General features: G+C 42.4%; 1 protein-coding gene across 7 annotated transcripts in view; it reads right to left on the bottom strand.

The window, feature by feature from the left end:
- IKZF4 (IKAROS family zinc finger 4) overlaps window positions 1-15,378 on the bottom strand; it is a 60,701-nt gene extending 45,323 nt beyond the window's left edge. The window contains exon 1 of one of the 7 annotated variants that reach the window (XM_073613966.1): window positions 15,005-15,378. In XM_073613966.1, the coding sequence (XP_073470067.1) occupies window positions 15,005-15,037 (33 nt within the window). In that variant the 5' untranslated portion in view covers window positions 15,038-15,378. The remainder of the gene's footprint in view (window positions 1-15,004) is intronic. The other 6 variants (XM_073613964.1, XM_073613967.1, XM_073613965.1 and 3 more) reach the window with 6 other exon arrangements.
- Window positions 15,379-21,066: the final 5,688 nt, after the last annotated feature.

The raw sequence follows: 21,066 nt of genomic DNA, 5'->3' as shown, positions 1-21,066 counted from the left end.
CCCCTAGTTAACCCTTTCACCACTGATCACCGTATAACCGTTACGGGTGACGCTGGTTAGTTCGTTTATTTTTTATAGTGTCAGGGCACCCGCCGTTTATTACCGAATAAAGGTTTAGCCCCCTGATCGCCCGGCGGTGATATGCGTCGCCCCAGGCAGCGTCAGATTAGCGCCAGTACTGCTAACACCCACGCACGCAGCATACACCTCCCTTAGTGGTATAGTATCTGAACGCATCAATATCTGATCCGATCAGATCTATACTAGCGTCCCCAGCAGTTTAGGGTTCCCAAAAACGCAGTGTTAGCGGGATCAGCCCAGATACCTGCTAGCACCTGCGTTTTGCCCCTCCACCCGGCCCAGCCCAGCCCACCCAAGTGCAGTATCGATCGATCACTATCACTTACAAAACAATAAACGCATAACTGCAGCGTTCGCAGAGTCAGGCCTGATCCCTGCGATTGCTAACAGTTTTTTTGGTAGTATTTTGGTGAACTGGCAAGCACCATCCCAAGGCAGCGTCAGGTTAGCGCCAGTACCGCTAACACCCACGCACGCAGCATACGCCTCCTTTAGTGGTATAGTATCTGAACGGATCAATATCTGATCCGATCAGATCTATACTAGCGTCCCCAGCAGTTTAGGGTTCCCAAAAACGCAGTGTTAGCGGGATCAGCCCAGATACCTGCTAGCACCTGCGTTTTGCCCCTCCACCCGGCCCAGCCCAGCCCACCCAAGTGCAGTATCGATCGATCACTATCACTTACAAAACAATAAACGCATAACTGCAGCGTTCGCAGAGTCAGGCCTGATCCCTGCGATCGCTAACAGTTTTTTTGGTAGCGTTTTGGTGAACTGGCAAGCACCAGCGGCCTAGTACAGCCCGGTCATAGTCAAACCAGCACTGCAGTAACACTTGGTGACCTGGCGAGTCCCGTAAGTGCAGTTCAAGCTGGTGAGGTGGCAAGCACAAGTAGTGTCCCGCTGCCACCAAGAAGAAGACAAACACAGGCCCGTTGTGCCCATAGTGCCCTTCCTGCTGCATTTGCCAATCCTAATTGGGAACCCACCACTTCTGCAGCACCCGTACTTCCCCCATTCACATCCCCAACCAAATGCAGTCGGCTGCATGAGAGGCATTTTCTTTATGTCCTCCCGAGTACCCCTACCCAGCGAACCCCCCCAAAAAAGATGTTGTGTCTGTAGAAAGCGCAGATATAGGCGTGACACCCTCTATTATTGTCCCTCCTGTCCTGACAATCCTGGTCTTTGCATTGGTGAATGTTTTGAACGCTACCATTCACTAGTTGAGTATTAGCATAGCGTACAGCATTGCACAGACTAGGCACACTTTCACAGGGTCTCCCAAGATGCCATCGCATTTTGAGAGACCCGAACCTGGAACCGGTTACAGTTATAAAAGTTAGTTACAAAAAAAAAAAAAAAATAAATAAATTATATATATATATATATATATATATATATATATATATATATATATATATATATATATATATATATAAAGTTGTCGTTTTATTGTTCTCTCTCTCTCTATTCTCTCTCTATTGTTCTGCTCTTTTTTACTGTACTCTATTCTGCAATGTTTTATTGTTATTATGTTTTATCATGTTTGCTTTTCAGGTATGCAATTTTTTATACTTTACCGTTTACTGTGTTTCATTGTTAACCATTTTTTTGTCTTCAGGTACGCCATTCACGACTTTGAGTGGTTATATCAGAATGATGCCTGCAGGTTTAGGTATCATCTTGGTATCATTCTTTTCAGCCAGCGGTCAGCTTTCATGTAAAAGCAATCCTAGTGGCTAATTAGTCTCTAGACTGCTTTTACAAGCAGTGGGAGGGAATGCCCCCCCCCCACCGTCTTCCATGTTTTTCTCTGGCTCTCCTGTCTCAACAGGGAACCTGAGAATGCAGCCGGTGATTCAGCCAGCTGACCATAGAGCTGACCAGAGACCAGAGTGGCTCCAAACATCTCTATGGCCTAAGAAACCGCAAGCTACGAGCATTTCATGACTTAGATTTCGCCGGATGTAAACAGCGCCATTGGGAAACTGGGAAAGCATTTTATCACACCGATCTTGGTGTGGTCAGATGCTTTGAGGGCAGAGGAGAGATCTAGGGTCTAATAGACCCCAATTTTTTCAAAAAAGAGTACCTGTCACTACCTATTGCTATCATAGGGGATAGTTACATTCCCTGACATAACAATAAAAACGATTAAAAAAAAAAAAAAAAAAAAAATGAAAGAAACAGTTTAAAAATAAGATAAAAAAGCAAAAAAATAATAAAGAAAAAAAAAAAAAAAAGCACCCCTGTCCCCCCCTGCTCTCGCGCAAAGGCGAACGCAAGCGTCGGTCTGGCGTCAAATGTAAACAGCAATTGCACCATGCATGTGAGGTGTCACCGCGAACATCAGATCGAGGGCAGAAATTTTAGCAGTAGACCTCCTCTGTAAATTTAAAGTGGTAACCAGTAAAGGCTTTTAAAGGCTTTTAAAAATGTATTTAGTTTGTCGCCACTGCACGTTTGTGCGCAATTTTAAAGCATGTCATGTTTGGTATCCATGTATTCGGCCTAAGATCATCTTTTTTTATTTTATCAAACATTTGGGCAATATAGTGTGTTTTAGTGCATTAAAATTTAAAAAAGTGTGTTTTTTCCCCAAAAAATACGTTTGAAAAATCGCTGCGCAAATACTGTGTGGAAAAAAAAAAAAAAAATGAAACACCCACCATTTTATTCTGTAGGGCATTTGCTTTAAAAAAAATATATAATGTTTGGGAGTTTAAAGTAATTTTCTTGCAAAAAAAATAATTTTTTCATGTAAACAAAAAAAGTGTCAGAAAGGGCTTTGTCTTCAAGTAGTTAGAAGAGTGGGTGATGTGTGACATAAGCTTCTAAATGTTGTGCATAAAATGCCAGGACAGTTCAAAACCCCCCCAAATGACCCCATTTTGGAAAGTAGACACCCCAAGCTATTTGCTGAGAGTCATGTCGAGTCCATGGAATATTTTATATTGTGACACAAGTTGCGGGAAAGAGACAATTTTTTTTTTTTTTGCACAAAGTTGTCACTAAATGATATATTGCTCAAACATGCCATGGGAATATGTGAAATTACACCCCAAAATACATTCTGTTGCTTCTCCTGAGTACGGGGATACCACGTGTGAGACTTTTTGGGAGCCTATCCGCGTACGGGACCCCGAAAACCAATCACCGCCTTCAGGCTTTCTAAGGGCGTAAATTTTTGATTTCACTCTTCACTGCCTATCACAGTTTCGGAGGCCGTGGAATGCCCAGGTGGCACAAAACCCCCCCAAATGACCCTATTTTGGAAAGTAGACACCCCAAGCTATTTGCTGAGAGGTATAGTGAGTATTTTGCAGACCTCACTTTTTGTCACAAAAAGTTTTGAAAATTGAAAAAGAAAAAAAAAAAAAAAAAAAAAAAATGTTTTTTCTTGTCTTTCTTCATTTTCAAAAACAAATGAGAGCTGCAAAATACTCACCATGCCTCTCAGCAAATAGCTTGGGGTGTCTACTTTCCAAAATTGGGTCATTTGGGGGGGGGGTTTGTGCCACCTGGGCATTCCATGGCCTCCAAAACTGTGATAGGCAGTGAAGAGTGAAATCAAAAATTTACACCCTTAGAAATCCTCAAAGCGGTGATTGGATTTCAGGGCCCCGTACGCAGCTAGGCTCCCAAAAAGTCCCACACATGTGGTATCCCCATACTCAGGAGAAGCAGCTAAATGTATTTTGGGGTGCAATTCCACATATGCCCATGGCCTGTGTGAGCAATATATCATTTAGTGACAACTTTGTGCAAAAAAAAAAAAAAAAAAAATTTGTCACTTTCCCGCAACTTGTGTCAAAATATAAAATATTCCATGGACTCGACATGCCTCTCAGCAAATAGCTTGGGGTGTCTACTTTCCAAAATGGGGTCATTTGGGGGGGGTTTGTGCCATCTGGGCATTTTATGGCCTTCAAAACTGTGATAGGTAGTGAGGAGTGAAATCAAAAATTTACGCCCTTAGAAATCCTCAAGGCGGTGATTGGTTTTCGGGGCCCCGTACATGGCTAGGCTCCCAAAAAGTCCCACACATGTGGTATCCCTGTACTCAGGAGAAGCAGCTGAATGTATTTTGGGGTGCAATTCCACATAGGCCCATGGCCTGTGTGAGCAATATATCATTTAGTGACAACTTTTTGTAAATATTTTTTTTTTTTTGTCATTATTCAATCACTTGGGACATAAAAAAAAAAAAAAAATATTCAATGGGTTCAACATGCCTCTCAGCAATTTCCTTGGGGTGTCTACTTTCCAAAATGGGGTCATTTGGGGGGGGGGGGGTTGTACTGCCCTGCCATTTTAGCACCTCAAGAAATTACATAGGCAGTCATAAACTAAAAGCTGTGTAAATTCCAGAAAATGTACCCTAGTTTGTAGACGCTATAACTTTTGCGCAAACCAATATACGCTTATTGAGTTTTTTTTTTACCAAAGACATGTGGCCAAAGACATGTGGCCGAATACATTTTGGCCTAAATGTATGACTAAAATTGAGTTTATTGGATTTTTTTTTATAACAAACAGTAGAAAATATCATTTTTTCCCCCAAATTTTCGGTCTTTTTCCGTTTATAGCGCAAACAATAAAAATGGCAGAGGTGATCAAATACCATCAAAAGAAAGCTCTATTTGTGGGAAGAAAAGGACGCAAATTTCGTTTGGGTACAGCATTGCATGACCGCGCAATTAGCAGTTAAAGCGACGCAGTGCCAAATTGGAAAAAGTCATCTGGTCCTTAGGCAGCATAATGGTCCGGGGCTGAAGTGGTTAAAGAAGATGACAATGTGCGCTGCATTTCGACATTTCATCAATTGGCGCGTCACGAATGTTAATTCTACATTTCAACTACTACTTCTACTTTTGACTTTTGTGTGACGGATTTCTGTACTGACCATCCGAAAATCAGACGTTGTGTTCACATCAGACAAAAACTTTTATAGTCTTGCACATCCAGCTTTTGTCTGAAGAAAAAGTAAAATCGGCTGTCGAAAGCACCGTACAAACGATCCGAAAATCAGCAGACAGCTCATCTTACGAATTTTCCATTCTGATTTTCGTATTGTGTGTACGAGGCCTTAGTCTACCAGCTGATGACTCATCGGTTGCTCAGGATGTGGAGGCCGGCTTCCCGGCCCCCTGCTTAACAACCACCTATATACAGTGGTAAAAAAAAAAAAAAAAAAAAATCGCATCACAAACCCACCACTTGTGTTTCTGGTGCAGCTCCATTAAAATCTATTAGCCGCAAATTGCGGGAAAAAAAAACAGTCCCTGACCCTTTCCAAAAACGCACCGGCTACAAAACACATAGATCTGATCTAGTACCGTAGCAAACCATGTTAAATGGACTGTAGTGTGTTTCTGCAAACTGTAAAACGCACTAAAAAACGCATAGGTGTGAGCGTAGGGTGACAGGCTGGAAAAAAAAAAAAAAAGGCTCAAAACCTGTAAAAGCAGCATTTTTAAAGCTCTGTGTGCATGAGGCCTAACTTTGTTTACAGTGCTCAATAGCTAACGCTAAGATTTAATGCACAGTGAGTAATCAGAAGAGTGACACATGGCACCTCCCAACCCCTCCTCTGTAACAGACCGTAAATTAGGCCAAATCACACTTTTGAGCTACAGTAATGCCGTTACCATGCAGCTTGAAGAGCTGCGTGGAGAAAAACAATATTGCATTTACTTTTTTTTTTTTGTCAGTTCTTGCACATTGGCTGCTCATTCAAAATATAAGAAAATAAAGTGTAGCGCTACAATAAATGAAAAAAAAAGCAAACAGGGAATGATGCCCCTGAAAAAACTACAGGAACGTGGTTAAAATGTGACAGAATCGCACTATGCGATAAAGTAAAAACTGAAATCACATTTACCAGGTGAGGAATGTGACCTCATACACCACTGTGAGAGTGCAATAATAATGATGATCAACCATGTATGCGAACACTGAATTGACAAACTATAAAATAGTAAATGCCTGAGAAGACATATCCCCCAAAAAATAATTCACTATTGATGTGGCAAAAACACTTATTCACCTAAAAAGGACAACAAATGTGCACATAGGTATTAATAGCCTCAACGGCAACAATTCAACATAAAAGGAAGACGGTATTCATGGTGCCAAAAAGAAAGTTCATGAAATGTAGGTAGTGACAGTCCCAAAATCTTATCATGAATTCCTTAAACTGCCCTATAGAGTGAGGAGATTATCCAAGTGATATTCTTCCCAATGGTGATTATAAACAATGTAAAGAATGGGGTACTCTTACCAGCACTGGTGGACTCACAGGCCATGAGCGGTGAGTCAAAACAGCTTAAACTGTCATGCGATGGGTGACAGTATGGACCTGGTCTGCAGAGCTGAGGTAGTTCTCATAGGGTGGAACCCAGATATCCGTCCAGACCTAGGGTGGATTCCAGATGTCCTTCTAGATCGATAGTTCAATCTTCCGACTCAGCAGTGTAAACAAGCCATAACCATAAAAAAGGAGAAAAAAAAGGAAGCCTCCACATAGTGTATGTAAATCTAAAGTTTGATTGGAATTTATTGAAAAATAGGCTCATCCAAAAATCAATAAAAACATGGCACAAATAGAATCGATTCTCTTTGCTGTACCCAGTCATTTGTATACCACGCTATTTTTAATATTTTTGGAATCGATTCTATTTGTGCCATGTTTTTATTGATTTTTGGATGAGCCTATTTTTCAATAAATTCCAATCAAACTTTAGATTTACATACACTATGTGGAGGCTTCCTTTTTTTTCTCCTTTTTATGGTTATGGCTTGTTTACACTGCTGAGTCGGAAGATTGAACTATCGATCTAGAAGGACATCTGGAATCCACCCTAGGTCTGGACGGATATCTGGGTTCCACCCTATGAGAACTACCTCAGCTCTGCAGACCAGGTCCATACTGTCACCCATCGCATGACAGTTTAAGCTGTTTTGACTCACCGCTCATGGCCTGTGAGTCCACCAGTGCTGGTAAGAGTACCCCATTCTTTACATTGTTTATAATCACCATTGGGAAGAATATCACTTGGATCATCTCCTCACTCTATTGGGCAGTTTAAGGAATTCATGATAAGATTTTGGGACTGTCACTACCTACATTTCATGAACTTTCTTTTTGGCACCATGAATACCGTCTTCCTTTTATGTTGAATTGTTGCCGTTGAGGCTACTAATACCTATGTGCACATTTGTTGTCCTTTTTAAGTGAATAAGTGTTTTTGCCACATCAATAGTGAATTATTTTTTTGGGGATATGTCTTCTCAGGCATTTACTATTTTATAGTTTGTCAATTCAGTGTTCGCATACATGGTTGATCATCATTATTATTGCACTCCCACAGTGGTGTATGAGGTCACATTCCTCACCAGGTAAATGTGATTTCAGTTTTTACTTTATCGCATAGTGCGATTCTGTCACATTTTAACCACGTTCCTGTAGTTTTTTCAGGGGCATCATTCCCTGTTTGCTTTTTTTCATTTATTGTAGCGCTACACTTTATTTTCTTATGTTTTTTTGCACAATTTGTCTGATTGTAGTGTTAGCTGCTTCCAAAGATTGGCGCGGTACTATTACTTTAATATCCAACTGCTCATTCAAAATGTCTTAATGCAATGCATGTTCACACATGACGTAACAAACATTAATGTAACACACATACACACACACGAACAGCAAGTGTGATTGGGCCCCAACACAGAGTCTGAAAGCAAACTATTTAGGCTAGGTCCACACAATGTGGTGCAAAAAACTCACGATCTGTGTGTGTTTCCCGCAATGCGTTCAAAATGCACTGCAGTTGCAATCTGCGACGGGTGTCAAGGTTAAGTTAAGTTAATGACACTACAAATACAGGTCCAAACGCAGTCTGTTTGCCTGCACTGGATTGTATGATATAAATGTACTATGTGATCCGATAGTAGTGGGTTTTCAAAAGTAGTGCATGTACTACTTTTGGTGCGATGCAATTTGAGCCCATTCATTAATGGGTTCAAATTGCATGTGAATTGAACAGGAACATGCTGTCCGATTCATAATGTGAACCGAGCCTTAGAATACCAAACGGGCCATTTCTGACATGAGTAGGCCCCTATAAGGCTCCGTTCATATCTAGGCGTTGCTATTTATGGCTTCTTTTTTAGCAGATTACAGGCGTTTTTTTCTGCTGTTTACATTGGTGACCTTTTGACCTGTACAAAATCGCGGCAAAAATCGTGTGACTTTCTGCCTGAAAACGATACGCTCAGGCGTAAATGCAGCCTAACAGGTGTTTTTTCACAGGCGTTTTGAATTTTAAAGGACACCAATGTAAAAGCAGTAGAATTCCTGTAATCTGCCATAAAAAGAAACGTATGTACTTTTGAGTGACGGGTGTTTTGCTTTAGGCGACAGAATGCTCAGATGTGAACAGGGGCCATTAAAATGAATGGGATTTGTCTTGTTGGGTGTTTTTAGAGCTGAGGCTTACAACATAAAAACGAGCAAAAACGCCTAGATGTGAACGGAGCCTAATAAAAGTTTATTTGTAAATGAATTTCTGATTCTACGTAAACAGAAAAAAAAAAAAAAAAAAAAAAAAAAAAAAAAAAAAAAGGGGGGGGGGGGTGGGGGGTTTACAAATCGAACCTCTGCTAGTGCGATGCGGAAACCCTGCATATCGACCGCACTATGCGAACTGCTGGGAGTGTCAATAGAAAGTTAATAAACACATAAATGTGTCATTAGAGGCACCCTAATATCACTGGGGGCGCATAGGAAACAGGTTCGGACAGCTCAAATAGATTTGCTACTCAGAGACATCCGGGTTTGGGAGACTGCGCATAGGAAATCCTAAGTACAACAGACGGAGGAGAAACTTTCGCGACTACGTGAGGAGTTGAACTCATTGCTCATGGATAAAGCTAAGGCCAAATTAACTAGATGTAGGCGAACATTTTACGAGTTTGGAAACAAACCAAGTAGAATGTTAGCCGATGCTCTTAGAGAGAGACCAGAGCACGAAATTATATTTCCAATATTAAAACGCAAGGTGATACGCTAGTCGGTTCATCACAAAAGATAGCACAGGCCTTAAGGGATTATTACACGAATCTATACCAATTGAAGGGGCAACATCTCTTTGAGCCAACAGAGAGTAGACTGGAGGGGGCTAGGGGATATTTCCAAGCCTCAGGAATGCCGAAACTATCGGAAGATATAATTAAAGAACTGGATCTCCCACTTACAGTGGAAGAGTTTTGGGCGGCGATCAAATCATTAAAACCGGGCAGGGCTTCTGGGCCGGATGGCTACACTTTGTCTTATTAAAAGACATTTTCAGACAAATTATCACAGAGATTTGTCGCTGCCTTTACCTCACTACGGGAGGGACTAATAATACCAGCGGAGACACTGTTGGCTCATGTAACAGTCACCCCCAAAGAGGGGAAAGACGCATCCCTATGCTCCAGCTATCGTCCAATATCTCTGGTAAATGTAGATTTGAAAATCTTTACGAAAATTCTTGCCACTAGGTTACTCAGCCACATCTCCATGTTGATAGATCCAGACCAAGTGGGTTTTACACCTGCTAGAGAGGGCAGAGAAAATACTCAACGGGTGTTGAGTGCTATACATCTTTCTCAAACCCATCATATACCCCTAGTGCTGATATTCGCAGATGCAGAGATAGCATTTGATAGGGTTGACTGGACATTCTTGAAAGCCATGTTGCAACATTTAGGACTGGGGCAGGGATGCAAAGTTGGCTTGCAAACCTATACTCGGCTCTGACGGCTCGTGTTAAGATTAATGATAGAATGTCAGATTCTTTTCCCATAGGAAATGGGACACGTCAGGGCTGTCCGTTATCGCCCATCATCTTTATCCTTACGCTGGAACCTCTTCTAAGAGCTATCCATGCCAACAGGGATATTAGAGGGATGCCAACTAAAAGAGGGGAACACAAACTTGCTGCGTATGCGGATGATTTGATATTTTTCATTACCTCTCCATTAATATCGCTTCCATCCTTGATGCATGGGATGCAGGCATTTGGTGCACTATCAAATTTCAAGGTGAATTACGATAAATCGGAAGCAATGGGGGTGGAAATGGGTACAGCCCTCCAGCACCAGATAGCCTCTCAGTATGCATTTAAAATGGACAGATTCCTATATATGTTACCTAGGCACAAAGATACCGAATAAAACTAAATAGGGTATTCAAACTTAATTTTGCTCCAATGGCGCTGCAGTTTAAATTGGACTTTCAAAGGTGGAACAGGGAGTTCTTCACATGGTTCGGTAGGATCAATATTATAAAAAATTATGTTATACCAAGACTTCTGTACTTACTTCAGACACTACCCATTAAAATTCCCACAAGCTTCCTGAGAGATCTTAGATCAGAGTTTTTGAGATTTATTTGGACCGGAAAGCCAGAGAGATTACGTAATTTATAGCTCCCCAAGAAGAGATGTGGGGCAGGAGTTCTGGATCCAGTTAAATATCATGAGGCTTCGCATCTGGCACGAGTGGTGTATGCCCTTAAGGAAACCATGGATCCATATGGAACAAGCAACAACCCCTCTACCCCTGGAGGGGCTGGCATGGCTTCCAGAGATGGATATTCCAGGGTCTGTGAAGAGACACCCAATGATGGGCACCACCCTACGAATTATTAAAAAAAAAAAAATTCAAAGCCATAACCATTTTGTTAGATCTGAGCCCCAGGATTCCAGTCTTGGGTTCCCTGAATTTTCAGCCAGGACTGACAGACCCCTATTTCAATGCCCTATTACGATGAGGATGTAGTAGGCTTATACATTTCTCAGTGGAGAGTCGGGTGATGACTAAAAGAGAGATTGAATGCAATTTCTCAGCAGATCTAGAGTTTTTTCATCAGATACAGCTCAGTGTGTACATTAGATCTCAATGTAGAAATGTCACCACAATACGTGAGCCCTCTGTGTTGGAACAACTATGTTTGAAAGGGGAACCTTTGAGGCATTCATTGTCTCATTTTTATGCCTTGATGATTGAATTGGAGGCCCCACAGGAATTGCATTTCCTACAATTATGGGAAAGAGACCTGTGGATTTTGTTCTCACAGGCTCAAAAGGATAGGATCCTACTATTTGCCCATAAGGCCTCTCTGGCGAATAGGTATCAAGAGGGGGTTAAAAAATCCTCACAAGATGTTATAGAACCCCGGCAGCATTACATCGGATATACCCTCAAATATCGAATGTATGCTGGAGGTGTCAGGAATATGAGGGCACCCTGATACATATTTTTTGGGAGTGCCCAAGGTTGAAGGAATTTTGGAAGATGGTCGAGGAAACGGTGAAAACGATTACAGGTGTGTCTCTTAGGGAAAATCCGGCGGCTTTTTTGTTACATGACACCCCACTGTCAAATGAAAAATACAAAAACTCACTGTTAAAACATCTGCTTATTGCAGCAAAAGCGTGTATTCCAGCGCTGTGGAAAAATAGTTTCCCACCAACCAGGTCTCACTGGATGGCAAGGATAACAGAAATCCAACAAATGGAAGATTTGACTATGACACTGAAAGAGCAGAAGATCCGGACTCCCTATTTACAATATAGCGAACGGACCTTCACAGGTGACCAATTATAGAGGACCTACTGATATGTGGTAGTGGGGTGTATGCCGGATAACGGAGAGGGGTGGATTTTGGACTATGATGGGAGAGAATTTTTTTTTTTTCTTGGAAAGAAAAAAGGAGAAAGCGGTGTTATTCTGGTATAGTTTATATATGAGGATTGCTGAATTATTTTCCAAGATAATGACAATAATTATGTGAAACAGTAAAACATGTTTATTATCCTATGATATAATTGTAATACGGATTTCATGTGTAAAAATAAAGAATTTATAAAAAAAATAGAAAAATTAATGACACCCACAAATCAGTTTGCATATCGCAGTGCGAACTATCAGTTTGGACATGAATCGGATCGCATAGGTGGGAACACTCATGCAATTCGATTCTGGTGCAGACCAAAAAAAAAGGGTCCCGTGCGAGTTTGGTCCGAATGCAATGTGAATTCAGCCATACTATCTGTATGGCTGAAATCGCATTGCACGGACATCGCATGTGATTTGCACTGCAGTGTGGTGCAAGTCAAATGCGATATCGCACAGCGCACCAGTGTGAACTGGGACTTAAAGTGACACTAAACTCCGGGTTAAAAATGAAAATCTATTCAGGTATGTATCGCTCTCAACCTCCTCCAAATTCCCTTTGAAATCACTTCTGACAAGTTTTCCTGACACCAAGAGAAAAATAGTGACAGGGGAGGGAGCTCCAGCTGATTGACAGCATCAGCTTTATTCCTGTGTGCTGTGTGAAGGGGGGGGGGGGGGGGGGGGCGCTTTTCCCTCCAATCAGCTGTCAAAGCTCTCCTCACTGAGCTCAGCAGAGTAACTTCAGCTCCCTGCCCCATTTTTTCTGATGGCTCAGACAAGCTTTATAAAATTCTGGACTTTGAACAAATGTAAAGAAGATTCAGATAAACAGGTACAACTTATGAAAGAGGATTTGTTTCATCTAGCTAGCTTCCATAACCTCCAGTATTTTTTTTTTTTTAACTATAGGCGATTCTCTTTCAGATAAAAGTGGTCCCACGAGCGGTAAAGAGGACTTGTCATCCCTTATTTCTATTACAACAAATAAAAATTAAAGCACCCCATCCCTCTTCACTTGTGCGCAGAAGCGAACGCATACATAAGTCATGCACACATATGTAAACGGTGTTCAAACCACAGATGTGAATTATCGCCGTGATCGTGAGAGAAATAATTCTAGCACTAGATCTCCTCTGTAACTCTAAACAGGTAACCTGTAAAAATGTTTAAAGCGGAGTTCCACCCAAAAGTGGAACTTCCACTTTAAGGACTCCTTGCCCCCTTACATGCCACATTTGGCATGTCATTTTTTTTTTGGGGGGGGGGGGGGGGGGGTGACTAGTAGTGACTTGTCCCACTTTTGACTACAGGTCAACTAGGCGACTCCTCCTCTCCCCCTAGGCAGCCCCTCCCTCTCGCCAATCTTCTGGGACACGTCACAGGTCCCAGAAGATTGCCTTCTATTTGCAGAGCGCAGCACGGCTCACGCATGCACAGTGCATGCCTTGGCTGTGAAGCCGCAAGCTGTCGCGGCCAGGTTCCCACAGTTTCAATGGAGGCGCCACAGAGAGGAGGGGGGAGAGGAGCGAGGCTCTGTGCGGCCGCATCGTTGGACCGTGGGACAGGTGAATATCTGTTTATTAAGTCAGCAGCTACACTTTTTGTGCTGACTTTTAATAAACGAAAAAAATTCTGGAACTCCGCTTTAAAGTGTTGCCTATGGAGATTTTTTAAGTACCGTAGTTTGTCACCATTCCATGAGCATGCACAATTTTAAAGCATGACATGTTAGGTATCTATTTACTCGGCATAACGTCATCTTTTATATTTTACAAAAAAATTGGGTTATCTATGCCGTTTTTTCACATTAAAATTCATTAACCACTTGCTGACCAGCCGCCGCAGATAGAGCCGCACTGTCGCAGTATATTGCGTGAATCGCCGTACTGGTACGTTGCTCCGTGTAATAGCTATAGCAAGCGCGCACAGCCACAGTGTATGGCCCGCTCTGTCCGCCGGCCACCCGCGATCGCTCCACACAGAGTCAGAACAAGGATCTGCCAACCTAAACCAAGCAGATCCCAGTTCTGACAGGGGAGTACAGAGAGTTTGTCTGTTCCTTGCGATCAGGAACAGCGATCTCTCTCTACTCCCAGTCAGTCCCATCCCCCCACAGTTAGAAACACTTAACCCCTTGATCACCGCCTAGTGTTAACCCCTTCCCTGCCAGTGACATTTATACAGTAATCAGTGGTTATTTTTAGCTCTGATCACTGTAATAATGTCAATGGTCCCAAAAAAAGTGTCCGATGTGTCCGCCGCAATGTTACAGTTCCGCTAAAAAAAAATTGCTGATCGCTGCCATTACTAGTAAAAGAAAAAAAAATAACGCTAAAAATGCCATAAATTTATCCCTTATTTTGTAGACGCTATAACTTTTGTGCAAACCAATCAATATACGCTTATTGAGATTTTTTTTTTTTTTTTACCAAAAATATTTAGCAGAATACATGTTGGCCCAAACTGATGAAAAAAAAATTTTGGGGGGATATTTATTATAGAAAAAAGTAAAAAAAAAATTGTTTTCTTTTTTTCGAAATAGTCGTTCTTTTTTTTTTGTTTATAGCGCAAAAAATAAAAAACGCAGAGGTGATCAAATACCACCAAAAGAAAGCTCTATTTGTGGGGCTAAAAAAGGACATCAGTTTTGTTTAAGTACAGCGCCTCACGACCGCGCAATTGTCAAAGTGACGCAGTGCCGTACTGCAAACAGTGGCCTGGTCAGGAAAGGGGCAAATCCTTCCGGGGGCTGAAGTGGTTAACAAAAAGTTCCAGAAAAGGCCTGGTCAGCAGTAACTCTTTCGGGGTCTCCAGCTTTACACCCTCTGACAGGTATCTGAATTAGGGTTATTGATCCTGCTAGATTTATGTAAATGATGTAAAATGCAGCAGGAAAAGTGAGACTATAGAGGAGCAGTATGAGAGCAGAGCCCGGATGTACATAGGTGACAGAGCAGTGTACACATTGCGGATGGTGCTGGTCACGTGTGTGTGTGTGCAGACAGTGGAGGAGTCATATGAGGACACATAATACACAGAGCACAGCTCCTTCCTCCTCCCCCGGCCGGGATATCACAGCACACCGGGGATAGGACGGCTCCCCTCCAGCCAGGTACACAGATGACAGGCAGGGGGCGGTCACAGAACGTGTCACCCCCCCCGGGGAGAAGGGATGTCCGGTACTAACGGCTCTCACCTGCTGCTGCAGCTCCCTCGCCCGGAGCCTCATCCACCCCGGGCTACTCTCCCGCCAGCCGACTCTGTCCGGCGGAGACTTTACCGGAGCTGAACCGGCCCCGGCGACAACTTCCGGGGCAGCTGCCAGGCGACAGTACGGATAGAGGAGTGCCGAGCGCAGGTCCTAGCAGAAGCCTTCCCAGACAAGTGTAGCCGAAGGCAGAACTGATCGAATGAGCCGCTGAGAAGAGAACAGTCTTTTCAATCGTGGACTGCGCTGCTTTGTACATAGCCGTCTACTCTCGGTTATCTCCGCTTCTGGTGGACGATAGACACCGTAAAATACGCCTTTGCTTTTGTGTAAGAGTTCTAAGATCTCATGCAAATGGGGTGTGTGGTTCCCCCCCCCTCATAGGGACACCTTTGCTTCAGGGGAGGGGAAAAGGCAGCTTAACCACTTGAGGACCAAGCCTCTTTCTGAGATTTGGTGTTAAAAACAGGTTTCTTCTACTAGAAAATGACTTAGAACCCCCAAACATTATACATTTTTTTTCAAACCCCCTAGAGAATAAAATGGCGGTCGTTGCAATACTTTCTGTCACACCGTATTTGCACGGCGGTCTTACAAGCGCACTTTTTTTGAAAAAAAAATACACTTTTTGAATTAAAAAATAATACAACAGTAAAGCTAGCCCAATTTTTGTTATATTGTGAAAGATAATGTTACGCTGAGTAAATTGATACCCAACACGTCACACTTCAAAATTGCGCCCGCTCGTGGAATGGCGACAAACTTTTACCCTTAAAAATCTCCATAGGATGTTTAAAAAATTCTACAGCTTGCATGTTTTGCATTACAGAGGAGGTCTAGGGCTAGAATTATTGCTCTCACTCTACCGATCGCGGCGATACCTCACATGTGTGGCTTGACCACCACTTTCATATGCGGGCGCTAGTCAAGTATGCGTTCGCTTCTGCATACAAGCTCGTTGGGATGGGACACGTTTAAACATTTTACATTTTTTTCTTCATTATTTTGTTTTTTATTTTTACCCTGGTCTTTAAAAAAAAATTGTGCCACTTTTATTCCTATTACAAGGGATGTAAACATCCCATGTAATAGAAAAAAAGCATGACAGGTCCTCTTAAATATGAAATCTGGTGTCAAAAAGACCTCAGATCTCATATTTACACTAAAATGCTATAAGAAAAATAAATAAATTGTCATTTTAAAAAAATCCCCAAAAAATGGCCCTTTTGACGTCGCTTCCACCCTGCAATGATATGGAGACAGGTGGGGGCCATCTTCCCCTCACTCGTCTCCATGTCAGGCTAGGGAACGGAACCCATCGCTGCCGATGCGCCCCCCCCCACCACCACCACCGCAAAAGTGATTTCGCAGCGAATCCGCCACAGACACCACTTTTATCTTGAAGCAGACCGCCCACTGAAGAAGAAGATACCGGGGTTATGATAGCTAGCTGCTGCCAAAACAATGATTTTCCTCCTTAAAATTACAGACGTATAACGACGGTGGGCGGTCCAGAAGTGGTTAAAGTGGTTGTAAACTTCAATCTTCGACTTGTACATATAGGTAAACATCATAAGGCTTACCTATAGGTACACAATATATTTCCTAAACGTGTGCCATTTAGGAGATGTTACTGTACATGCAGCCAGTGACATCATCGGCGCATGCACTCTGAAGGAACGGCCAACCCCCTCCCTCCTCTACGGGAGATGGACTGGAATGAGGCAGCGATCAGAGGCCTCCTTACCTTAGGAGTAAGGATGAGCTCAGGCGTGTTCGCAACTCCACGTGCCCCAGGAAGCGTACACTGCACAGCGCTAATCACAGGCTGTGAGACATTTCCTGATCCACGGCTGTACAGATTGAGAAATGTCACGCTGCGGAGTGTCAGCTTCCTGGCGGGCGAACACACCTGAGCTCATCCTTAGGAGGGAGGCGTTTATACAAAAGTGGAGAAATTATGTTAAAAAATCAGTGATCATAAATAAAAAAAAAGCCACTCATAATCCGTCCATAATAATATGAATCATTTTGACCAGAAAGTCCACTTCATGTATTTCGTCCCCATACACTAAGGATACTTCAAATCAGATGTGCATTGATAGCGATGGAGGAAATAATAGATGTACGCTTACCCCAAAAGATGGACCTCCCCTGTGGCAAGGTCTTATTAGCTTGCAGATTTCGCCCTCTGCAGGGACCAGCTGTTAGTCTCCTGGTCTTGGCAGCATGTACCGCCGACTTCCGTATGGTCGGGATGGTCCAACTGTCCCAATCTCGAAGGGGGAACTCAGAAATGGAAAAATCCACATACAGGAAAAAACGGCATAAGGAGAAAAACTCCAATAGTGTGATAACGTTTGAAATGTTTATTGGTTAAAACAAACCACAAGTGAACATAAAAATCCAGATTTAAAATTCTATTAAAAAAGCCGGCATAATCAAAGGCAGAACGCCCGTGCAAATAGACTTTCCAGAACACGTGATGGCTAGCACTGCGAGGCCACGCCCTACATGTTTCGTCATACGTGACGTCTACGGGGGCACGGGCGACGCAATGAACCATCACCATATATATCTCTAAGCAATTGTAACCACGCCCTCGTCTCCGCCCATGTCTATCATTCGACAGGGCATATGTAGAGATTCGACGGGGCACCATTCGAAACCGCCCACAGGGCGGGACATACATGAATGGTGAAAGAGCAAAACAGGAAGTCTTAACCACACCTCGTTTTGGCGCCCGCCCGGCATATTCATAGGCATGCGCGAGGATAAGCCAAGCCTCGATCTGGCTAACAGTGGAAAGCATTCCTATAGAGGTAGACTAATTAGAAACCGGAAGGGATGCCGCGTGTACCCCAGATGAATTCTACGGGTAGACGCCCGTGATATACATGAAACTTCCGGTCCTAAATTATAAAAATCGTTAATGTTACACATAAAATTAAGAATTAAAAATTAAAAATTAAAAAAGCCGCTACAACAGTATATGACATATATGTAGCAGCTATTCCAAAAGTTTTTTTCCTTATTTTTAAAAAACCCCTTAAGTTTTGACTTGTTTAGATATTTATCCCAATATACTGTATATTTTAAAGGAAAACAGTACTCTATGAATATTGAAAAAGGGTGCAAATCTTAATTAATTATATGAGGGCAAAAACACTCAAAGATAAGTGGAAATGGAGCCACTATATATCCTGTCCTCTACCCATACAAACATGATTCAAAGGTAGATTTTTTAAAAAAAACTAGTAGCCAGAACAAGACTGGGCCCATCCCTTTACAATTTCCAAGGTACAAAGACAAAAAATTTTTTTTTAAAAAACAAATTCTTTTAAAAAAAGGCAAAAAGATAAACAATAAATCCTGAAAATATACAATAAAATAATTCCAATGTCTATGAATCCATCCTGGAGGGGGGAGGGGAGGGGGGGGGGTTTAGGGGTTTCCGATTTAACTTCTAGGAATAACAGCTAGGACCAGGGGACTATGTGACTTTGTGTAAACCATTATGTTATGCGTTATCTATAAACGCATTGATCTCAATGTCAACATTGAGCCCTCTTGGTTTAAGACACCCCATCTTAAATATCCACCCCATTTCTAACTTGGATATAGCTCTTCTCTTAGGCCCCCCCCTCCAAGGGACATTCAACCTGTCAATACCCACAAATTGTGTACCTCCAGGGTCTTTATCATGTACATTCAGGTAATGTTTGGATACTGGATGTCCTATGAATCCTCTCCTGATGTTGCTAATGTGTTCGTTTAACCTGACCTGAAGGGGACGGACAGTGCGTCCCACGTACTGAAACCCGCATGGACAGGTCAAAAGATACACTACGTGGGTAGTGGAACACGTGATAAAAGATTTTATTGAGAAGATTTGTGAGGTGCTAGTCGCATGGAAATGTGTTACCTTCCGGTCTTTGATAGCATTAACCGTACAAACCGCACATTTCCTGCATCTATAATATCCCACAAGATTTTGGAAAAACAATGGTCTTTTTATTGGAGGATCACATACACTAGGAGCTACTGATGCTCTGATTGACGGTAATCCTTTAAAGACCACCTGGGGTCTCTCCGGAAGTAGGGGGCCCAATATGTTATCATTTTTGACTATATGCCAATATTTGTGTATCAATTTCCTTATAATGAAGTGTTGATGGGAATAGTTAGTTACAAAAGGGCAAGTAAAATCCTTCTTTGGGGTATTCCTTATCCCCATATGATCTTTCAATAGGGATTCCCTGTCTAGTCTTTCAACCTCCTCTACTCGCTCTTTTAAAAAAGACGCATCATAGCCCTTTTCTAGAAAACGCTCCGTAAGGACTTGGGACTGAGTCCTAAAGTCATCAATAGAGGAACAGTTCCGTCTAATTCTTACATACTGGCTTTTCGGGACTGAGTCAAGCCAAGCCTTATGATGACAACTGTCTCGCGATATAAAAGCATTGCGATCTGTAGATTTAAAATATGTGGAAGTCACTATTACATCTCCTTCACCTCTTATTTCAAGGTCCAAAAAATTAATCGAACTTTGACTAGATTCGTAGTTAAAATGGATCCCTCTATCGTTCTCATTTAGACTTCCCATGAATTGACATAGGGAATCATGGGTACCATTCCATAGGAGGAGGACGTCATCGATGTATCTTGCCCACATGACCAACTCTGGTCTACGTGGGGCATAGATGACGTCCTCCTCCCATTTACCCATGAATAAATTAGCCAAACTGGGGGCAAATTTTGCCCCCATGGCTACTCCCCTTTTCTGTAGAAAGAAAGTATTCCTATGCCAAAAAAAATTATGGGTTGTAGTATACTCCAACAGATCCATAATAAATTTCTTTTGTTTTCTTGGTAATGTCACGTCTTTGTACAAATAATATTTGACTGAGGATATACCCCAAGCATGGGGGATCGCCGTATACAAAGACGTGACATCCGCCGTGACAAACCAATAACCACTTTTATATCCGCAATCCTTTAGTAGGTTAATGGCATGCCTACTGTCCTTGATATAAGCGGGCAAAGAACGAACCAAGGGCTGTAAGAAGTTGTCAATATATTTACCAGCCCTTGAGGTGATCGAATCAATACCGCTGATAATTGGGCGGCCAGGTGGATGAACAGGGTCCTTGTGGACCTTTGGGAGATAATATATGATAGGTATCCGTGAAGATACAGGAACCAAAAAGGATTTTTCTTTTTTGTTTATAACGCCCAATCTAAAGCCATTCTCAACAATACTTTCAAGTTCCCTCTTATATTTATTCCTAGGGTCTGATCTTAAGGGGACATAAGTGGTGGTATCTCCTACAATTCTATCCAGCTCCTGGAGGTAGTCATTCTTACTCAGGACAACTATACCCCCCCCCTTGTCCGCTGGTCTCACCACTAGGTCCTTTCTTTTACAAAGTTGGTCTAAACCTGATTCCAAATTCTTGCTCATTTTAATATTTTTGCTTTTTATGCCCTCCAAATCCTTTATGAGGAGATCCCTAAAAACCTTGATAGAGGCTGGTAGGCCGCCTGGCGGATTAAATAATGAGGCATTTGCCAAGCCTGAATGTTTGACATTTGTAGGATTATAATTCAAAGTGTTAATGGGATTGGTCAACAGGTATCGCTTAATATTCAGTCTCCTAGTATACTTATGTATATCCATATATGTCTGGAATTTATTAAGCGGTTTCGGGGGTGCAAATTTAAGTCCCTTGTCTAAAATGGCAGTTTCGTCGGGGGTCAAGGGGATGCCACTAAGATTAAAGATGCCTTGTCCGGTTATACCCGTTTTCTTTTTGCTCCTAATCTTCCTCCCCCCTCTGACTCCTCTCTTTCTTCTATTGGTCGTTGGAAGTTTTGTTCTCCCCTGGGAAAACCCCAATGTTGAGGTTGTGAGTACTCCTCCCGATGAGCCCGTCGGGGGGTATACTCATCCCTTTGTGTATCCCTTTGTGAATGGGAAGGAAGCTGATGCCAGGGTGGTCGGTCATATCCCCTATCCCTCCTTGGAGTATAATATCCTTGATTAGACC

This window comes from Aquarana catesbeiana, linkage group LG02 (genome assembly GCF_042186555.1).
Source record: "Aquarana catesbeiana isolate 2022-GZ linkage group LG02, ASM4218655v1, whole genome shotgun sequence".
NCBI lineage: Eukaryota > Metazoa > Chordata > Amphibia > Anura > Ranidae > Aquarana > Aquarana catesbeiana.
Note: the sequence above shows the minus strand (reverse complement) of the source record. Positions and strands in the feature narration are given on the sequence as shown.